The sequence below is a fragment of the Manihot esculenta genome, chromosome 18 (assembly GCF_001659605.2).
Source record: "Manihot esculenta cultivar AM560-2 chromosome 18, M.esculenta_v8, whole genome shotgun sequence".
NCBI classification, from domain to species: Eukaryota; Viridiplantae; Streptophyta; class Magnoliopsida; order Malpighiales; family Euphorbiaceae; genus Manihot; species Manihot esculenta.
The window spans coordinates 278047-298039 of NC_035178.2; the positions used below are offsets into that span (position 1 = coordinate 278047).

A 19993-nucleotide genomic window follows, 5' to 3' on the forward strand; every position below is an offset into this window, starting at 1 on the left:
TAACTATATCACCCATTCTATGTGTAAATTTTTATCTAATATTTTCGAACTTCATTTTATACTATTTTCTGTTCTCTTGTGAAATTAAAATATAAACTAGTTTGATTTGTGCAATTTCTTATATTTACCAATTGAAATGAATTGGCTTGTAGAATTTTAACTGTATATACATTCAAGTGTAGTGGACCATTTGACGGTATAAATGAGGATTATTGCTTTTATTGGCTAAGTGATACCTTGTTTTCTTAAGCACACTGCACGCTTGTGTAGATATGTACATCTCTTATTTGGAAAATTGGCAAGTCAATTATTTCTCATTGCTTATATAATTAAATGTTTAGATGAAGCATGCGTGTAAAAAAGCATTATATTCTTAATGTGCTGATTAGTAACTGAAGCATTATTTTCTTTCTTGCTAGCTCACCTATGCAAAATGTTTTCCCTGGACGAAAGGGGACCATAGTGCAGAATTTGATGTGGACACTTTTGAAGCTTCCATCTTTTCCTGGAAGCAAACCTGTCATTTGGCTGCTATGTCTGCAAAAAGGTCTTATCAACGGGCTCTGCATTTGGTCCCATGGCAAGCTAACCTCTATATTGATATTGGAATAACATTGGATCTCATTTCTTCTATGAATGAAAATTATGGGCTTGACTTGTATCCTTGGTATGATATGAGTTTATATTTTTTTCCATTTGATCTTTGTGTTACCATACATTTTCTCTCCTAACTTATTCTCTTTTACCAGGCAGCTATCAGAGAAGATGGCTTTGGGGGGATTGTCACTTGAGGGTGACAATTATGAGTTCTGGCTGGCACTAGGGTGTTTATCTGGACATAATGCAATGAAACAGCATGCTTTGATCAGGGGATTGCAACTGGATGTATCATCAGCTGTTGCTTGGTCATATCTGGGGAAGGTACTTTCCTATGCCTTTTGAGTCCATATCTCTTCTCTCCTAAAATGTACTCGGGGTCTATAATTGGAATTTCTGTTAACTTGTAAGGCATTCTTCATTTTTTGTCAGGCCATGTTTTATTTGGTACAAAGTAAAGTTTAAGTTCTTAAATTATATTCTATTCCTTCATGTTGTCATGTTTGGGCTTTATTTATTTTAGTACAGATGGTCATTATTTGTTCTGCTTCTGCATCAATGCCATTTTGGGGTTATACTACAGTTAGTATGAGCATGCCCGAGGTTCAGTCTTCTTGGTCAAGTGCATCATGCCTGCCCCAGGATGGTTCTGCTTTGGGCTTATATTTGAGGTTCTAGTTTGACCTGGATTTTGTCTGAATAGTGAACATGCATTCATTTACAAATTTGCATGATGTTGTTACATGCGATGCATGATGGAATGAGGAATTGAGGACATAGCATAGTTGCTTATCACTATATTGATTTGTTTGGCAAGGACCTTGTTTCTTCCCTCTTTCTGAGACCTGTATTTTTGTTCTCTTCCTTAACCCATCTCTACAGTATTCTCTTTAACTCTTCTCCTAAAGTCTTTGGTTAATGTTTTACTTAGGCTTCATTTATATTGTGCAAAATAATTTCCTATGAATGATATCGTAAGAGAATTTTATTGTTTTGTTGAAAGCAGTTGGATTTTCTTTTCTAGTATTTGAAGCATATTGTAGACAAAGATTCCATAAATGAGAAAGTTTGGAGTATAAAGGCTATTATTCTGCTTGTTTTCAATATACTTGAGCAGAAGATCAAATCCCTTAAAGGAGGATTTAACTTTGGTGGCTGGCTAGACATTTTAAGATTTTGCAAGTTCATTAGAACTCCAGAAAATGGCTTCTCATTTGATAATAGTATCTTGAAATGACTTATTTTCCTTTAAGAAAATTTTTTCTTGATAAATTTTCTTATATTCATTAAATATTTCCAACAGTACATTCATGGGTGAGAGTATGAATATTTTTACATGGGGATATTAAAACCATAACAACATCCCAAACTAGTTGGGGGCTATATGAATTCCATTCAGTTCTGCTGAAATCAATCTGCATCAATATCTGAAAATTGTAAATCTTTTTAGACTACTTCTGCACACCATTTTAGTTCTCCTTGTTTCCCTTCTCACCCTTTTAACCATTAACATAGCACAATGGCATTTGATCCTCTATGTTGGACATTCGATCCTCTATCTTAATTGAGACTCTTCAATTTTATCTCAATATATACTATATGCATTATTTGGTTAGAAGTTGTGAAGTTCTTAAAAAGTAGTAAGGAGGAGAGATGAAAAGAAGAGAGGAGAGAAAGGCAAAACACAAAAGACTACGTTTCTATTAACTTGTGTTATTTTCATATTATATAAAACTCCATATTATAATGGAAGATGCATGATATATATGAAGTGCTATTAATCAATCATAAGTCACTTCTAAGATTTTGTTAATCAGTCTCATGATTTTTTCATAACCATCATTATTCTTCAATGAGTTATATTCCATTAAATGAAGAAAAATCTCATTCTCCCTTAATGAGATTTTTGCTAAAGTCATGGAATTATTATCAAGCACTTCTTTTTTATCCATCACTTTTTCTTTTCTTTTTAATACCATGTGAAAAATGAGAAAGGTAGAGAGATTTGGAGAAAAATAGCTTGGGACTCCAACTGACAGCTTTGGGACTCAAACCCAGAAGGAGAAATTAAGCTTCGAGACTCAAACCCTTAGTTGGAAAGAAGAAGGAAGACAAGAGAATGATTCATCAAAATGTTTAAATACTGGGAGTCTGGGAAAGCCATAATTGAAACACAATAAAATGAGAATTCCCAACAGAATAGTAGAAGAAGAGAAAAAGTGAGTTGGAACTTCAAACCCAACTCTGAAACTGTGAAGAAGGAAAGGAGGATTTTTATGTGAGAAGAAAGCAACAGGAGGCCCAGAATTTCAAAGCTATGATACCATACCATGTAAAAAAAGAGGGAGAGAGGATAAAACACAAAGGCTAAATCTTTCATTCACACCACTTGCTAATTAGTAAATAAGCTTCCATATTTATAATGAAAGATATAAAATATAGTTCCAGAAATTACTCCTAAATTATTGATTTTGGTAATTGCATAAATTAAGGAGATTTGTCTTCCATTATCCCTTGACTTATGGAGACATCTTATCCATATGTTAGCAGTAATCTTCACCTTTAATGAAAGAAAATCTCATCAATTCTAATGCTCCCTCGTGATGAGATTTTTCTAAAGTTATGGAATCAACCTTCTTTTAAAGAGTAGAAAATGTGGAGCTACATGTGGGCTTAACACACCTTTTGATCTTATAGAACTAAGGAAGTCAGCCAACATTTGGTTCTGCTTACATGATGGGTGGTGAATGTGAAGGTGGTCTTCTCTCTATTTTATTGTTCTATATATATATTTTTATTTTTTGAAGAGTATTTTTTTTCTTGAGAAACAGAGGAGATAAAAAATGAAGAAATAGAGTAAGGAATTTAACCCTTGGCTCTAATGAAGGAGAAGTAGAGATGGCTCTCAAATCATGAAGAAGAAGAAGAAGAATAGCTTGAGACTAAAGCTCACAGCTTCAGTACTCAAATCCATGAGGGAAAATAGCCTTTGGGAGTCAAACCCATAGCTTAGCGAAGGAGGAGGAGAATAAGAATGTAGAAAATCCATTGTTTTTTTAGGTTCTAATACCAAATGAAGGTTTTAGAAAGATAGTAAGGAGGAGAAAATAAAGGAAGAGAGGAGAGAAAGACATATAGAGCAATTCAAAAAATGTCTCACTTTGTTTCTGTTTAATAGTCTCTAGGTCCTTTAGAGTGATTTCTAAGGCAGTGTTGCAGGAACACTATTGTATGAATCGTTTGACCAGTTCATCACAATCTTTGCAAAGAGTAGCCGTTAGTCTATAGTACTATGAGAATGCAACTTCTTCGATTGATAAAGTAAAGAATTAAGTGACATGCTTTTTCTTAAGCTCGGTGGTTTTCATGGCAATCAAGTATGACCTCAAGTGGGATTTTGGATCCCCAATGCCATCGAACTTGGACAAATAAGGCATTTTGAATTTTTTCGATAGTCAAAGTGCTCTAGCTCTTCAACTTTTTTTTTCTTTCAAATAAGCTTAAAGTTTCTCAAACTTCTAACTCGATAATTCAAACTCTTTGCTAGTTTCACTCTCAACCTTAGCAGTCTTGTCCTTGTAGTACTAAGCATCACTCAAGTTGATAAATATTGTTGTAGGTCTGACAGGGGGCTACTGCTACATCAAGATTTATCAACTTGAGTGATTCTTGAGTTCTTGATGTTGGTGAGTACTATAAGGACAAGACTTCTAGGGTTGAGAATGAGATTAGCAAAGAGTTTGAGTTAAAGAGTTAGAAGTTTGAGAAACTCTAAACTTATTTGAAAAAAAAAAGGCTGGAGAGCTAGAACACTTTGACACTAAAGACTTTCATAGTTAAGTAGCAGGGGGGTTATATGAGAAATTCAAAATGCCTGATTTGTCCAATTTCAATGGCAGTGGAGATCCAGAATCCCACTTGAGGTCATACTTGATTGCCATGAAGAATATCGAGCTCAAGAAAAAGCATGTCACTTAATTCTTTGCCTTATCAATTGAAGAAGTTGCATCCTTCTGGTACTATGGACTAAAGGCTACTCTTTGCAAAGATTGTGATGAATTGGTCAAGCGGTTCATACAATAGTATTCCTGCAGCACTGACTTAGAAATCACTCTAAGGGACCTAGAGACTACTAAACAGAAACAAAGTGAGACATTTTTTGAATTCCTTCTTAGATGGATGAAAAAGGTGATGAATACTTGCTATGAAGGATTTTCTTTGTTTTTACATCTATAGTAAACATTTCTTTTAGTATCGATGTTGGAAATTTGGATCAACTTTTATGATCTAATTCTACATTTCTACAGGGTTCCTCATACAGTATCACCACCTTATCAACATATAAAATTTAGGTTTTTAGCGTTCACTTTTGAAATGACAAAGCATATCCCTTAGTGGGAAAAATTTGAAGAAGTCTTCCATTGTGTTATTCTCCCGGAAAGACCTCATTTAACATACCTTATTGTCAAGTATTTTAGAAAGAAGTATAGGAATAAGAGGTTGTGGAAAGGTTGAAAAGTCTACAAAGTTTGGCTGAGGTTTTAGAGGGAAAATCCAGGACAGCAGTTATTCTGTTAATAACTAATGCTTGGCGGGATGAGAAGGATAAATATAGCTGCTACAGATTATATATTCAACGTTAATCAAGAATCAATACAATCTTCCTTCTCTCTCCCTCTCTACTCTTCTTCTTCTCTTTTCCTCTCTAAATTCTTTAGGATTTCCATCCTAACATTTGGTATCGGAGCTTTGGAAATGAACGATGGCCAGATTTTCTGTGTTGAGTGAAGAGGCTGTGGGAGTAGCGGAATTGGAGGTGAAATTCAGAGCCTTTTAGTCAAAATTCCGAGGGTCTCAAAAGGACATGGAAGCCCTAAAATCTGACTTTAAGCACCTACAATTAGGGGTGAGGCAAGATATGGATGGCATGAAGAAATATGTACAAGAAACCAAGAGCTTCATTGAAGAACTGAAAATGTTGGTGATTGGGATGAATGCCCCATTTGGAAAGTAAAATTCTATAGGTTCTCAAGGAGATAACAGAATGCAAAGTAGGGGAATTTTGCCAAGGCGTAAAGAATCTTTACCTGCTCAAAACAAAGAATCGGGAGGAGCTGAGTTCTGTAAATCAAGTAACCTTGAAAAGATTCTCCCTAAAATTGAATTGACTAGCTGTGATGGCAGTAACCCTAGAGTCTGGATTAGGATTAGGAAGTGTCAAGTATTTTGAGGTTTATGGGGTTCTGAGGATAAAATGGTAGTAATTGTTGGATTGTATCTGGTTGGTAGGGCTCATTCTTGGTTTTGTAATTGGAGTAAGAGAAATAAGGATCAATCTTGGGAACAATTTGAGGAAGTTTTATGCAAAAGATTTGGGGATCAGGTTTGGAAGATATTACTGAAGAATTTTTGAAATTGAGACAAGATGGGACTCTTGATGAATATCAAGATAAATTTGAAAACCTTAGGATAAGAATGGACAGGGTTTTGCTAGAGCTAGGAGAATCCTATTTTTTGTCAAGGTTCACTTGTGGATTGAAAGATGATATTAGACCAATGGTGAGGATTCTGAGACCAACTAGCCTCAGCCATGGGTGAGCAGTATTCGGTTTAAACCGAAAAAACCTACCGAACCGAATTAATTTTAAAATTTAGTTCGGTTTTTAAATAAAATCAGTTCGATATGGTTTTTAATTTTATATTTTTCGATTGATTTAGTTCGGTTTGGTTTTGAGCTAAAAAAAATTAATTAAACTTAATCAAACCAATATATTTAATAGGAGGAAGAAATATGCATCTGATTGTTATTTAGCTTAGTTGTAAAGTGTGCTTAGAAAAGCATAGCATGTCTAGGTTTCAATACTTCATGCAAACGTCTTTTCTTTTTCTTCTCTTTTTTTAACTTTTACTAATCTTAATAAATGCTATCCATTCATTTTAAGACAATCCCAACCATTCAATTTGTCATATATAAAGATTCTTTCTACCATACCTTACCTCACCTATCTTCTCCATCTCTTTCCCATGCCACCCATCACTCTTTCCATCTTCTGTTTTTGTTTTGGCTTTTATTTATTCCTCTCAATTTCACCCTCTTCTTTGCCTCTTCCCTACCAAGAATTACTCTTTTTATTTTTCACTTCCATCTTGAGTTCTTTCCCTCGATCTTCCTTCCCTCATTTATTATTCATCTGCATGTGCTCCATTTTTTAAGCCCCGGCATGATAGCACTTCTTTGCCCAGGTTCTCTGCGCCAAGCAGATTTCTAGCCAGATTCGGATCACCTCGTGGTAGTGCAATGCAACTAGTCTAGCAATCATTCCTCAATGTCGACAACCCACGATAAAGCAGCCTAGAAACACCCTTGCGCAGTTACATGGACATTCATTTTTTTCCTTTATTTTTTATATTTAATTTATGTAGTATATCCTATGGATTTTTTATTTGATTGTGATTTTGAATCTCTAAAAAAATATTGTGGTTCTGGTTGAATTAATTAATAAAAATTCTATTTTTGGTATTTATTTGGATTTGCGATTGAATATGTGACCATATGCATTTTTGTCTTCCCTATACACAAAATGTTAAAGAACTAAGTATGAAACTGAACCGATTTATTTCGGTTTGATTCAGTTGTATATATAGTTTGGCTCGGTTCAATTTTTAATTTGAAGTAAAATTCAGTTTTCGGTCTTTTTGGTTCGATTCGTTTTTAAACTGAACCGACTGAATGTTCAGTCCTGGCCATGTCTTTAAGGCTGCCAAGTGGCAAGAAATGCTCATATTGAGCACAGGAAGAGGCAGTTATCTTAGCACCAGGAATTTTCCACTATTGTAAACCTGTCACAAATTCTCCAGTCATTTTTTGTATCAAAGGCTTCCCAATTACACCAAAACTTATGCCCCCAAACCACCAAATAAACCTGTTCTAAACACCCAAGCCAGCATAATAACTAAACAACCAACCACTTCCCATAGCTCCCAAAACTCTGAAAACCAAACCCCGAGTAAAGCAGCTCAACAAAACAATACCTTGTGAACCAGAACATCAAAATCTTGTTTCAGATGTGGAGACAAGTACTACTCTGGTCACCAACATAAACAGAAGGTTGTCATGCATATCCAGACTGAGAACCAGGAGATGGAAGGGCAATTGGATGGAAGTATGGAGGAGGAAAAGGAAAGTGAAGTGCTGGAAACTGAGCAGGACATTGCCCTATTTGTTCATGCAATAGATGGGAAGCAAGGCCTGGATACTCTAGGAATTGTTGGAAGAAGCATGGGTAATCAATTGATGATATTGGTGGATAGTGGAAGTACTAATAGTTTTATTGATGAGAGGATAGCTAATGTATTAAAGTCGCCACTCATAGTACCTAAAACTGTGGTGACAGTAGCAGATGGGAGGAAATTGCAATGTTCTAGTGTGTGCATGGAATTTAAATGGAAGATGGATGAGATTAAGTTTTCATTCCCAATGAGAGTATTAGATTTGGGAGGATTTGATGTAATTTTAGGGTGGATTGGATGAAGAGCTTTAACCATGTCATTTTTTGTTTTGAGAAGCTGCAAGTAACCCTGCTAAAGGAGGCAAACCAGTGACCTTGCAAAGGATTAAAGAAGAAAGGGGAGCATGCCAACAGCTCAGATGTGAGAATATTTCTCAATTACTGCAGAGACAAGGTGATGATTTCCATTCTCAATTGATATATTGTGTCCAATTCAATTGTAATGAGGAGGAGCAAGCATTGCAATCTTCAAAGCCCAGCAACTTCCTGTTTATCTTGACTGAAGGGGACACTCATCCTGAAATATAGAAATTATTAAACAAATATTCTAAGGTGTTTGAAGAACCCAAGTCATTTCCTCCCTTCAGAACACATAACCACAGTATTCCCTTGCTAGCTAGCACCAAGCCAATAAATGTAAGGCCCTATAGATATCCTCATTACCAGAAAACTGAGATTGAAAGCTTGGTAGCTGACATGTTTGTCCTTGATTGTTGCAGCATTTACCAGTCCCTCGTCAAGCTTGGCAGCACATTTCCTTAGATTTTGTAGAGAAATTACCCAAGTCTGGAGGTAAGGATACCATACTAGTACTAGTTTGTAGATTTACAAAGTATGGTCATTTCCTAGCACTTCCCAATCCTTTTTTTGCATAAAAAATAGCAAGGCTCTTTGTGGATAATATTTACATGTTGCATGGAGCACCTACATCAATGGTGTCAGATAGAGACAAACTCTCCACAAGGCTGTTTTGGAAAGAGTTTTTTAGACTCTGGGGCACTACGTTATCATTCAGTAATGCTTACCACCCACAAACGGATGGTCAAACCATTGGTCAAACTGAATGCTTGGAGTCCTATTGAGATGTATGGTGCATCAGAACAATCCTCTTGGCGCAAATGGTTGAACCTAGCTGAATGTTGGTGTAATAACAGCTTCCACAGTGCCATCAAGATGACCTCTTTTGCGGCCTTGTATGGAATCAGCCCCCCTCGTTTCCGGGTCCTCTATCTACTGACTCTCTCGTACAAGCTATGGAAGATATTCTTGAACATAGGCAACAAATAACAGAATTGCTTAAAGCAAATCTGGAAGCATCTAGATGCAGAATGAAGCAACAGGCTGATAAGAAAAGAAGTGAAAGAGAATTTCAAGTAGGAGATTGGATGTACTTAAAACATCAGCCTCATATGCAATCATCCTCACGTATTATAGCAAGAAGTATAGGAATAAGAGGTTGTAGAAATGTTGAAAAGTCAATAAAGGTTGGCTGAGGCCGAGGAGCAGTTATTCTGTTAGTAACCAATTCTTGGCAGGATGAGAAGGATAAATACAGTTGCTACAGATTGTATATTCATTATTAATCAAGAATCAATAGAGTCTTCCTTTTCTCTCCAAATTCTTCTATCTCTCCTTCTACTTTTCTTCTTCTCTTCTCAACTTTCTAAATTATTTTGTTAGGATTCCATCCTAACATTTATTTAGGAATTTGCCTTTTGTGGTGTTAATATGTCTTGAATCATACTGCACAAAGTCTAGGCTGCATATAGAAATCTTTAACTTGTTGGACTAACCCAGTTTTTCTGGACAATGCCAGAAAGCTAGTTCCAAACAAACCAAGAAACGAAAGACTGCCCATAAACAATATAGATGAGTTGTACTAGTAGGGTTGTGAATTTTATGTTAAGCCTTAAAATGATTAGTTTTAAATTTTGTTGAAACTTGAGGAAAATGTGTAATTCCACAAACAATACTTATTACCCCTTGCCCAAGCTATTAGTGTTGGTGCATCTTGCAATATAAAACATTTTGGATATATCTCAGAAGGTGGTTGTTCACTTAAGAATAGGTCTCTAATGTTGTTTTTTCTGTAGCTTTATAGAGAAGAAGATGAGAAGAAGTTGGCAAGACAAGCATTTGATTGTGCTAGAAGTGTAGATCCCTCACTTGCACTGCCGTGGGCAGGAATGGCCGCTGATGCTAATGCTAGGTAGGTTTTTAAGTTCATTTAGAGGGTGAAATGCATGGTTCTTAATTTTATTCTTGACAGGTTTATTAATGTTCAAATGGTTATTTTGATCCTCAGGGAGCCCACAACAGACGAGGCTTTTGAGAGCTGCTTACGAGCTGTGCAAATATTTCCTGTAAAAATTTAATCTTCTCACACACACACTCTCTCTCTTGAATATGCTTTGAGAAGGAAACTTTAATTTAATGACACAGTGTAGCTAATTAACACTAACACACACTTGTGAGAAAGAAAGGGTATGAGAGAAGTTATATGATGTATGCTTTATTAAAGTGAAAAACTGAATTCTAAAATATAAAATAATAGGGTATTTATAGAGTTTTGATATTAGGATAGGAATAGAACTCTATAATGTAGAATAACAACTCCTACCAAAATAAGGATAAACTAATTTTAACTAAGGTAGGGATTACAAAATAGCTTCCTAAATAAAATAAAGATCCTTAAAAAGTAATATAGAAATAGTAGGAAAGTTTAACTATAGGAATCCCAAATAATATCAGAATAGAAAAAAAAATAATTCTAATCAAAATAGAAGCAAAAAATTCCTATTAAATTAGGATATAACTACTTTCAATTCTCCATGTTAGTCTCCTCCACTTGAGAAAAACTCGACCTTGATTTGAAGTCATCAGTAGAATACAAAGACTCATCCATAGAATGGAAAGGATATAAATCAACATTGAAGGTTCTTGAAATTCCTAAACTTTCCAACAAATAAACAACATAGGCATTATCATTAATCTTGAAATTCCTAAACTTTCCAACAATCGCATAAGGATTATACTTCTTTGGTTTTAGCTTGTGATAAGTGCGTACAGGAAATCTCACACGCCTTAGGAACACCATTGTCCCCAACTTCAAATACTTATTTCCTTTTATGCTTATCAGCAGCATCTTTATACTTGTTAGTATCTTCAAACTTCGATTTGACTTATTGATGCACTTCAATAATTTGTTCAACCATGTGTTGGCTGTCAGATGCTTTTCTTCCATTTTTAGTAACTTCACCAAGTCAAATGCATGTTGAGCCATTTTAGTATAGACTATTGAAAATGGTGATCTTCCAATAGCAGTATGCACAACACTATTGTATGCAAATTCAGCTTGTGGCAAAGTAATATCTCTCTGCTTTGGTTTATCCTACAAATGCTTCAAATGAAGTATCTTATGGTGCAATTGACCAATTCGGTTTGACCATCACTTTGTGGATTTACGGTGGTACTGAAATTCAAAGAAGAACCAAATAATTTCCACAAAGTCCCCCAAAAGTGACCTAGAAACTTACTATCTTGATTCGAGTGGTGGATTTTGGTACCCCATGCAAGCGTACTACTTCTTTGAAGAAGAATATGGCAATATGAACTAAAATTCATGGACAAATCTTCCCAAATATTTTCAGGAATAGGCAAAGGTATGTATAAACCAATATTTTGGGAATACCTCTCTTTCAATGCCGCAATGCTCTTATCTCTTCTCAAAGCTAGTTTTCATGCATTAAATACTCATGGAGCACATAGAAATTATCAACAGGATGGCCATGAGAACATTTATCCAAATTTCTTTGAAATTTTTGTAATACCCGGCTAGATTCCGACGTCGGAATTTCAACCTTCCGACGGAATCCCCGTTGGAATCCGGAATCTCGGATGCCAGAACCTCTTGGAAGGTAAAATAAGGTTTTATAAAATGATTTTTATGGTTTTTTTTTAGTTAAAAATTTTAAAAGAAAGAAAAATGTTTTGGAAGGAAAACCCATGTTCGGCTGCGAACATGGTGCTGCCGCGGGAGCTCTCCTTTCGGCCCCCGAAGGTGGTCTGGCCAACCATCTATAAGAGGCCTCCAGTCCGAAAATGTGAGAGTTTCTCTCTCCATTTTCTGGCAAAGGTGAGTTCTTGCCCTCCCATTGTTGATTTTGTTGCTTTTCCTTCAAATCCTTCAAAATATTCATGAGTTTTCTCTTGTTTTTGAAGGATTAAGTTTGAATCCAAGATTTTAAAGTTTGGAGACCATTTCTCCTCAATTCCAAGCTTGGGTCGCATCTACCTTAGATCTTCAAGAGGTAAGGGTAGATCCTTGCCTTTTCCTATGTTTTAAATAAGTTTTTAAAAAGGGTTAAGGGTTAAAAATGCATGAAATGGTTAGATCTAATGTTATAGAGTTTGAGTTGAGTTGTTTATGAATGTTTGCTCTTGTGATGTTTTATAGTTGTTTGTTGGGATTTAGGCTAGTTTTTATGCCCCTTATGCATTTTTAAGTGTATGCATGTTTTGAGGGGTTGGATGTGAGGATTTGGAGAGTTTTGGTGGCTGAGTGCATAAGGCAGAATCGGGTTCTGCCATCCTGCAGAACCCAGGTTCGGCCGTCAAGCAGAGTTCGGCCGCCGAACCTGCCTGTGGAGGCAGCCTTTGGCCGCCGAACATGCCTGTTGAACATTCGGGGACGAATGTTCTTAGGGGGGAGAATATAATACCCGACTAGACTCCGGCGTCGGAATTCCAACAAAATCTAGTACACACATTCTTAACATATCTTCTATCGTTTGGATGGTCATTTCTGACTGTCTGTCAATCTGTGGGTGAAAGGCAGTGCTAAAGTCCAACCTCGTGCCCATAGCATTTTGCAGACTCCGCCAAAATCTGGAGGTAAACTGGGGTCCCCTATTTGACACTATTGATATTGGAGCCCCATGAAGCCTGACAATCTCCTCCACATAAACTTGCGTCAATTTGTCCACAGAGTAGCCACTCCTGACAGGAATAAAGTGAGCAGATTTGGTCAATCTGTCCATTATTACCCATATAGTCTAATTTGTTGGACGTTTCTAGTAATCCCACCACGAAATCCATTGCCACATTTTCCCATTTCCACTCTGGAATTGGTAGTGGGTTGAGCATCCCAGCTGGCTTTTGATGCTTTAGCTTCACCCTCTGGCATATCTCGCAAGCGGACACAAACTACGCCCCTTCCCTCTTCATAGCTAGCCACCAATAAACTCTCTTCAGATCCTGATACATTTTGGTGGCCCCAGGGTGAACACTATACCTGGCATTATGAGCTTCTCTCATAATGTCTCCCTTCAAACTTACGTCATCTGGTACACATAATCTGTTTCCGTAACGGAGAATTCCTTTGTTGTCGAATCTAAACTCATCATTCTTGCCTGCCTGAACAGTTCTAGCTATCTTCACCAACTCAGGGTCCTCATGCTGTTTCTGTGCCACTTGCTCCAGAAACACTGGTGTCACTCTCATCTGAGCCACTAGTGCATCTGTACCAGACAACTCTAGCTGTAAACCCTCGTTAATGAGTCTGTAAAATTCTCTCACCACCGGTCTTCTTTCTGCTGTAATATGGGATAAACTGCCAAGTGATTTCCGGCTAAGAGCATCTGCTACTACATTTGCCTTACTCGGATGATATTGGATCTTGCAATCTAATCACTAAGTAGTTCCACCCATCTTCTCTGCCTCAAGTTCAACTCTTTCTGACTCAAGATGTATTGCAAACTTTTATGATCTGTAAAGATCTCACATTTTACCCCGTACAGGTAATGCCTCCACATCTTGAGTGCAAAAATCACAGCTGCCATCTCTAGATCGTGTGTAGGATAATTCAACTCGTGCTTCTTCAGCTGCCTAGAAGCATAAGCAATTACCTTCTCATTCTGCATTAGCACACAACCTAGTCCCACTCGGGACACATCACAGAACACTGTGAAATCCTCATCACTTGTAGCCAGAGCTAACACCGGTGCTGACGTCAGTCTTCTCTTTAGCTCTTCAAAACTTTCTTCACACTGTTCTGACCAAACAAACCTTTGATTCTTTTTGGTCAATCTGGTCATAGGAGCATCAATTTTTGAGAAATCCTGGATAAATCTCTTGTAGTTACCTGCCAAATCCAAAAAGCTTTTAATCTCTGTCCCTGTAGAGGGTCTGGACCAGTTAGCTACAGCTTCTACTTTCTTGGGGTCCACCTCAATTCCCTTTTTTGACACCACATGCCCCAAGAAAGAGATACTCCTCAACCAGAATTCACATCTAGAGAACTTGGCATACAAGCCATGTTCCCTCAAGGTCTGCAACACAATCCTCAGATGATGGGCATGCTCCTCTGTGTTTCTGGAATACACCAAGATATCGTCAATGAAAACAATAACAAAGTGATCTAGAAACTGGCTAAAAAAACTCTGTTCATGAGATCCATGAATGCTGCATGAGCATTGGTTAGTCCGAACGGCATCACTAGGAACTCATAATGCCTATATCTGGTCCTGAAAGCTGTCTTGGGTACGTCTTCCTCTCTGACTCTCAGCTGATGATACTTGGATCTCAAATCTATCTTCGAAAAATAACCGGCTCCTGCTAGCTGGTCAAACAGATCATCGATCCTGGGTAACAGATACTTGTTCTTGGTAGTGACTTTGTTCAACTGTCTGTAGTCGATACAAAGTCTTAGGGATCCATCCTTTTTTTTCACAAACAAAACTGGAGCACCCCAGGGTGAGGTACTAGGTCGGATGAAACCCTTATCTACCAACTCTTACAACTGTTATTTCAACTCCTTTAACTCTGCAAGTGTCATCCTGTAGGGAGGAATAGAGATGGGTCTGGTTTCGAGCATTACTTCAATTTCAAACTCTATCTCCCTAGCAAGTGGTAAACCTGGTAGCTCATCTGGGAAAACATCAAGAAACTCCCTGACTACGGGCACTGAAGCTGGTTCCCTAATCTGACTGTTAAGCTCTTTGACATGAGCAAGAAACCCCTGACAACTCCTCCTAAGCAACCTACGAGCCTGCAGGGCAGATATCAAACCTCTAGGCATCCCTATCTTGTCTCCTCTGAAGACAACCTCTGACCCATCTTGTTTTATGAACCTGACTACCTTGTCTCTGCAGTCCAAGGTAGCACCATGAGTAGAGAGCCAATCCATCCCTAGAATGAAATCAAAATCGATCAAATCTAGAACCTCAAGGTCAGCTGGAAGGCACCTACCCTCAACAAAAACTGGACTGAACCGGCAGACTGACTGCCACAGATGGATCACACTTGGGCCCACTGACCTAAAGAGGACACTCTAGTCCAGAAGCTATCAAACCCAAACTCTCTACGGCTCTCGGAGAAATAAAAGAATGAGAGGCACCAGGGTCCATAAGAGCATACACATCAGAACACCCAATAGTGAGTTTACCTGACACCACTGTGTTTGATATGTTAGCCTCCTGCTGTGTCATGGTGAAGATCCGCGTCAGAGCTGAAGGACCTTCCCCGTGGGAACCTGCTGAAGAAGAGGCTGTCCCTCTCCCTCGACCTCACCCTCTGCCCTGAGATGTGGCTAAAGCTGCTGGCTGAGCTACACTGCTAGAAGCTATCTGCTGGGACTATGCCATTATAGCTGCATTGGGACACTCACGTGCCATGTGCCCCTCCTGTCCACATCTGAAACATGCTGTAGTCCCAAATCGACAGACCCCTTTGTGTGGCTTACCGCACCTCATACATCCGAAGCTATCCGAACAAGAGCTTGAACCGCTGTCCATTCCCAGACCAGACTTCAATCTGTTCCAGAACTTGTTCTTCTTGGACTTGGATTTGTTCCACTTTTTACTTTCTGTAGCGGTTGCACTCAGAGAAGAGAGATCAATTTTCCCTGTACTCGGGATTTTGGAACCTGAGGACTGTGCCACCTGCTGCTTAATTGTTCCCTGTATGATGGCACTAGCATCCATTTTCCGTGCTGCATCCACAATAGTGTGGAAACTCTCTTTCTCTGCTGCCAGAATCAAGGAGTACCTAGAGTGGAGTCTCATGGTATACCTCCTAGCCTTCTTCTGGTCAGTGTCATATGTCTGACCCACAAACTGAAGCAACTCCAGAAACTTATCTGTATACTCATCTACACTCATGTCTTCAGTCTGTCTCAACTGCTCAAACTCTATCACCTTCAACACCCTTGAACTGTCAGGAAAAGCCCATCCTGCAAACTCATTTGCAAACTGCTCTCAGGATAAGCTATCCAGTCTCGGGTCCACATAGTTCTTGAACCATTCCTTCGCTTTCTTACATTTCAAAGTGAACCCCGCCATCTGAATGGCTCTACTGTCACTGGCTCCCAACTCATCAGTTATCATTTTCATCGTCTTGAGGTACTCAAACGGATCATCACCTGTTTTATACTTGGAAGCATCCAACTTCAAATAGTCCATCATTTTCACCTTGCTCCCAGCTGATGGGTGAGGTCTGGATGATTGGACTTCAGGACCACTGGTGGGGGAGGAGGAGGTGCAGCATTCCCTGGGTTGGGGTTTGCTGGATTCTGATAAAAAGGTGGGGGTGAAAACATCGGGTAGGGTGGATATGGAGGATAGTAGGGAGGATAGGACATGAATGAGGGATATGGGTTGTAGCTAGAGAAATCCGATGTGCCTCCCTTCGGATACCTTGGTCCCTGTGGGTAGGGTTGGTACTGTGGTGGGTAGGCAAAACCTGAGGCCTGAGCGCCTCCTTGTGATTCTCCCATATCCTTTTCTGACATACTCACACCCAAACTTCCATCTCTCCTTTGATCATCCTCTATTGTTTCCCTCACATCCGCAGACATCCTACCCGAATCTGTTCTCCTCTTGTTTACATCAAAAGACCTTTGAGGGTCCCTTGATGTTTCTCCTGTGCTAGTTACTTGACCGTGCTCTTGGCAGAGCAGGGGGTAGGGCATCTATGCCCTCGTTCTCAGGTAGAACTCCAGCCAATCGTGCAGATCGATGTGAGTCTCGCATTCTGTTTTCTAAAAAACAACATATAACACATAAACATTAGCATCATATGGTTCCTGTGGTTACACATGAACCCACATCATATACATAACATATCATTAATGCACATGCATACTGTCATGGCATTACACATCATCATACATTCATCAAGACAGGACTCTACATCCTATCCTAGTGGACATGATTTTGCCTATTGTGCTTGCCCTTCTATAACATTCATGAGTCTGACACTCTCTAGGTCCGACCATGTGAACCTAGGGCTCTGATACTACTCTGTAACGATCCGGAAACCGGACCGCTACCGGCGCTAGGATTCATATCGACTTAAGGTCGCCGGAACCCGTAGCAAGCCTATTATACATCCTGTGTACCTGACAAAATCTCATACATGATCATACATTATCATAAAAACTTAAACATTTCATGAAACCGAGCTCAACCTGTGCATGTATCATACTGAAAATATAAAACCTATACTAGAGCCCTCATCAAATGCTCTAGTACGGTAAACATTACATGCCTCAAGCTTGGTTCAAACATAACTTATAATTAAAACTTTTACATAAAGATCATGTTAACCGGGATTACAAAGGTAAAAACTAGGGCAAAGCACAATTCTAATCCATTAAACAATACATGTTCACAACTATTCTATTACATCAGCTATACCAGCCACTAAGCTGACTCCCCGTGCTATTTCTGATCCTACAAACCTAGGGTTAGGGGAAAGGGATAAGCTACAAGAGCCTAGTGAGCAGAACATAAAAACAGTTTAATAAACATATGCTCGTATGAAATGCATCACAACACAAACAATTCACATCAAGATGGACTTGTCACCAGTAACTCTCTACATAATCCAATGTGCCCGGCCCTCGACGGAGCTCCTCAGGACTTTCGCTTAAACATAACATAACATATCCATAAATGCCAGGAGTGTAGAATGGGCCTCGACCTGGACTTTCTCTTATCATATTGCCAGGGGCATAGAATAGGCCTCGACCTGGACTTCCGTATCATATCATATCGAGGGCTAGTGGGTCATCCAACATCCATCCACATCAACAGTAAATTATGCAATGCATTATATTCGTGAATTTTAATGCAAAACAACCTAATACATAAACAAGGCATTCGTGATGCATGAACATACTTAAAAAAATTTGATCACTTTAAAACCATAGATTAGTTTATTTCTACTCACCTCTGGTTGACGCTTGCCTAATACTATAGCAGCTGACTCACTGCTGGCCTCTACGGTCTCCCAAGCCGATCCTACACAGATGGACTCCTATGAAGGACCAAACATAGCTAATACATGACTTTAAACAACTCTTAAAAAACCCCCTAAAATATACCAAAACATGCATAGGAATCAAGTAAAGGAAGGCTGGGCAGGGGACTTTCGGCGGCAGGTTCAGCGGCTGAAGGTCCTCCACAGATCCGAAACTCACCAACCTTTGGGGGCAGGTTCGGCGGCCGAAAGCCTTCCCAGATCCGAAAGTCTATCCTTTCGGGGGCAGGTTAGGCAGCCAAAGTCTGCCTCCACAGGCAGGTTCGGCGGTCGAACCTGGGTTCTCCAGGATGGCAGAACCCGATTCTGCCTTATGCACTCAGCCACCAAAACTCTCCAAATCCTCACATCCAACCCCTCAAAACATGCATACACACTTAAAAATGCATAAGGGGCATAAAAACTAGCCTAAACCCCAATATACAACTATAAAACATCACAAGAATAAGCATTCACTATCAACTAACACAAACCCTAACACTTTAGATCTAACCTATTCATGCATTTTTAACCCTTAACCGTTTTTTAAAACTTACTGAAAACATAGGAAAAGGCAAGGATCTACACTTACCTCTTGAAGATCTAAGGTAGATGCGACCCAAGCTTGGAGTTGAGGAGAAATGGTCTCCAAACTTTAAAATCTTGGATTCAAGCTTAAAACTACAAAAACAATAGAAAACTCATGAATATTTTGAAGGATTTGAAGGAAAAACAACAAAATCAACAATGGGAGGGCAAGAACTCACCTTTGCCCGAAAATGAAGAGAGAAACTCTCCCATTTTCAGACTAGATGCCTCTTATAGATGACTGGCCAGACCACCTGTGGGGGGCCGAAAGGAGAGCTCCCGTGGCAGCACCATGTTCGGCGGCCGAACCTGGGTTTTCCTTCCAAAACATTTTTCTTTCTTTTAAAAATCTTTAATACAAAAACCAACAGTAAAATCAAAAATTCATTTTGTGAAAAACTTATTTTACCCTTCTAGGAGGTTTCGACATCCGAGATTCCGGATTCCGTCGGAAGGTTGGAATTCCGACGCCGGAGTCTAGCCGGGTATTACATTTTTCGTCATCAATATAGAGTTATTTTAGTTAGTTAAACCCCACAATCTCATTTCTCAATGTCACCAACGTCTCTCGTCTGCGCAAAGCATCTATCACCTGGTTTGGAACTCCAGATTTGTGCTTCAGCCGGAAAGGGAATTTCTGCAAGAATTGGTACCACCTTGCGTGCATGTCTTTGCTAGTCATCTTTTGGCTATTGAGGTATTTTAGGGCCTCATGGTCAGAATACAATACGAACTCTTTCTCAAATAATGCTTCCAAGTTTTAAGAGCACGAACTATGGAGTAGAATTCTTTGTCATAGGTGCTCCACTTTCTTCTAACATCACTTAGCTTCTCACTGAAGTATGCTACAGGTCTCTTCTCTTGGGATATAATAACACCTATCCCAACTCTATTTGCATCATAATCTACTTCAAATAGCTTCTCAAAGCAAGATAGAGTTAACACTCGTGCGACGCATAGCTTTTCCTTGAGGATGTTAAAGCTATTTGTGGCTTCATTACTCAATTAAACTTCCTTTTCTTTAAGCATTCAGTTATTGATATTGAATAGCTTACACATTTGTTGGGATTGGCCACTCCTTTATTACTTTTATTTTTGCTTCATCAACATGAATGCCTTTTGCACTTACAATATACCCTTGAGAATAGTAGTCTGTTAGTTAGGAAACTACATTTTTTGAAGTTGATGTATAATTTATTTTCCTGCAAGGCTATCAAGAC

The 19993-nt window shown here is 38.7% G+C and overlaps 1 protein-coding gene across 4 annotated transcripts in view; it reads left to right on the forward strand.

Annotated features, from left to right (window-relative positions):
* LOC110606404 (tetratricopeptide repeat protein SKI3) overlaps window positions 1–19993 on the forward strand; it is a 32276-nt gene that overhangs the window by 2935 nt on the left and 9348 nt on the right. For 3 of the 4 annotated variants that reach the window (XM_021745197.2, XM_021745198.2, XM_021745195.2), the window contains 4 exons: window positions 420–667; window positions 750–921; window positions 9980–10095; window positions 10192–10249. In XM_021745197.2, coding sequence (XP_021600889.2) covers window positions 420–667; window positions 750–921; window positions 9980–10095; window positions 10192–10249 — 594 coding nt within the window. The remainder of the gene's footprint in view (window positions 1–419; window positions 668–749; window positions 922–9979; window positions 10096–10191; window positions 10250–19993) is intronic. The other variant, XM_021745199.2, reaches the window with a different exon arrangement.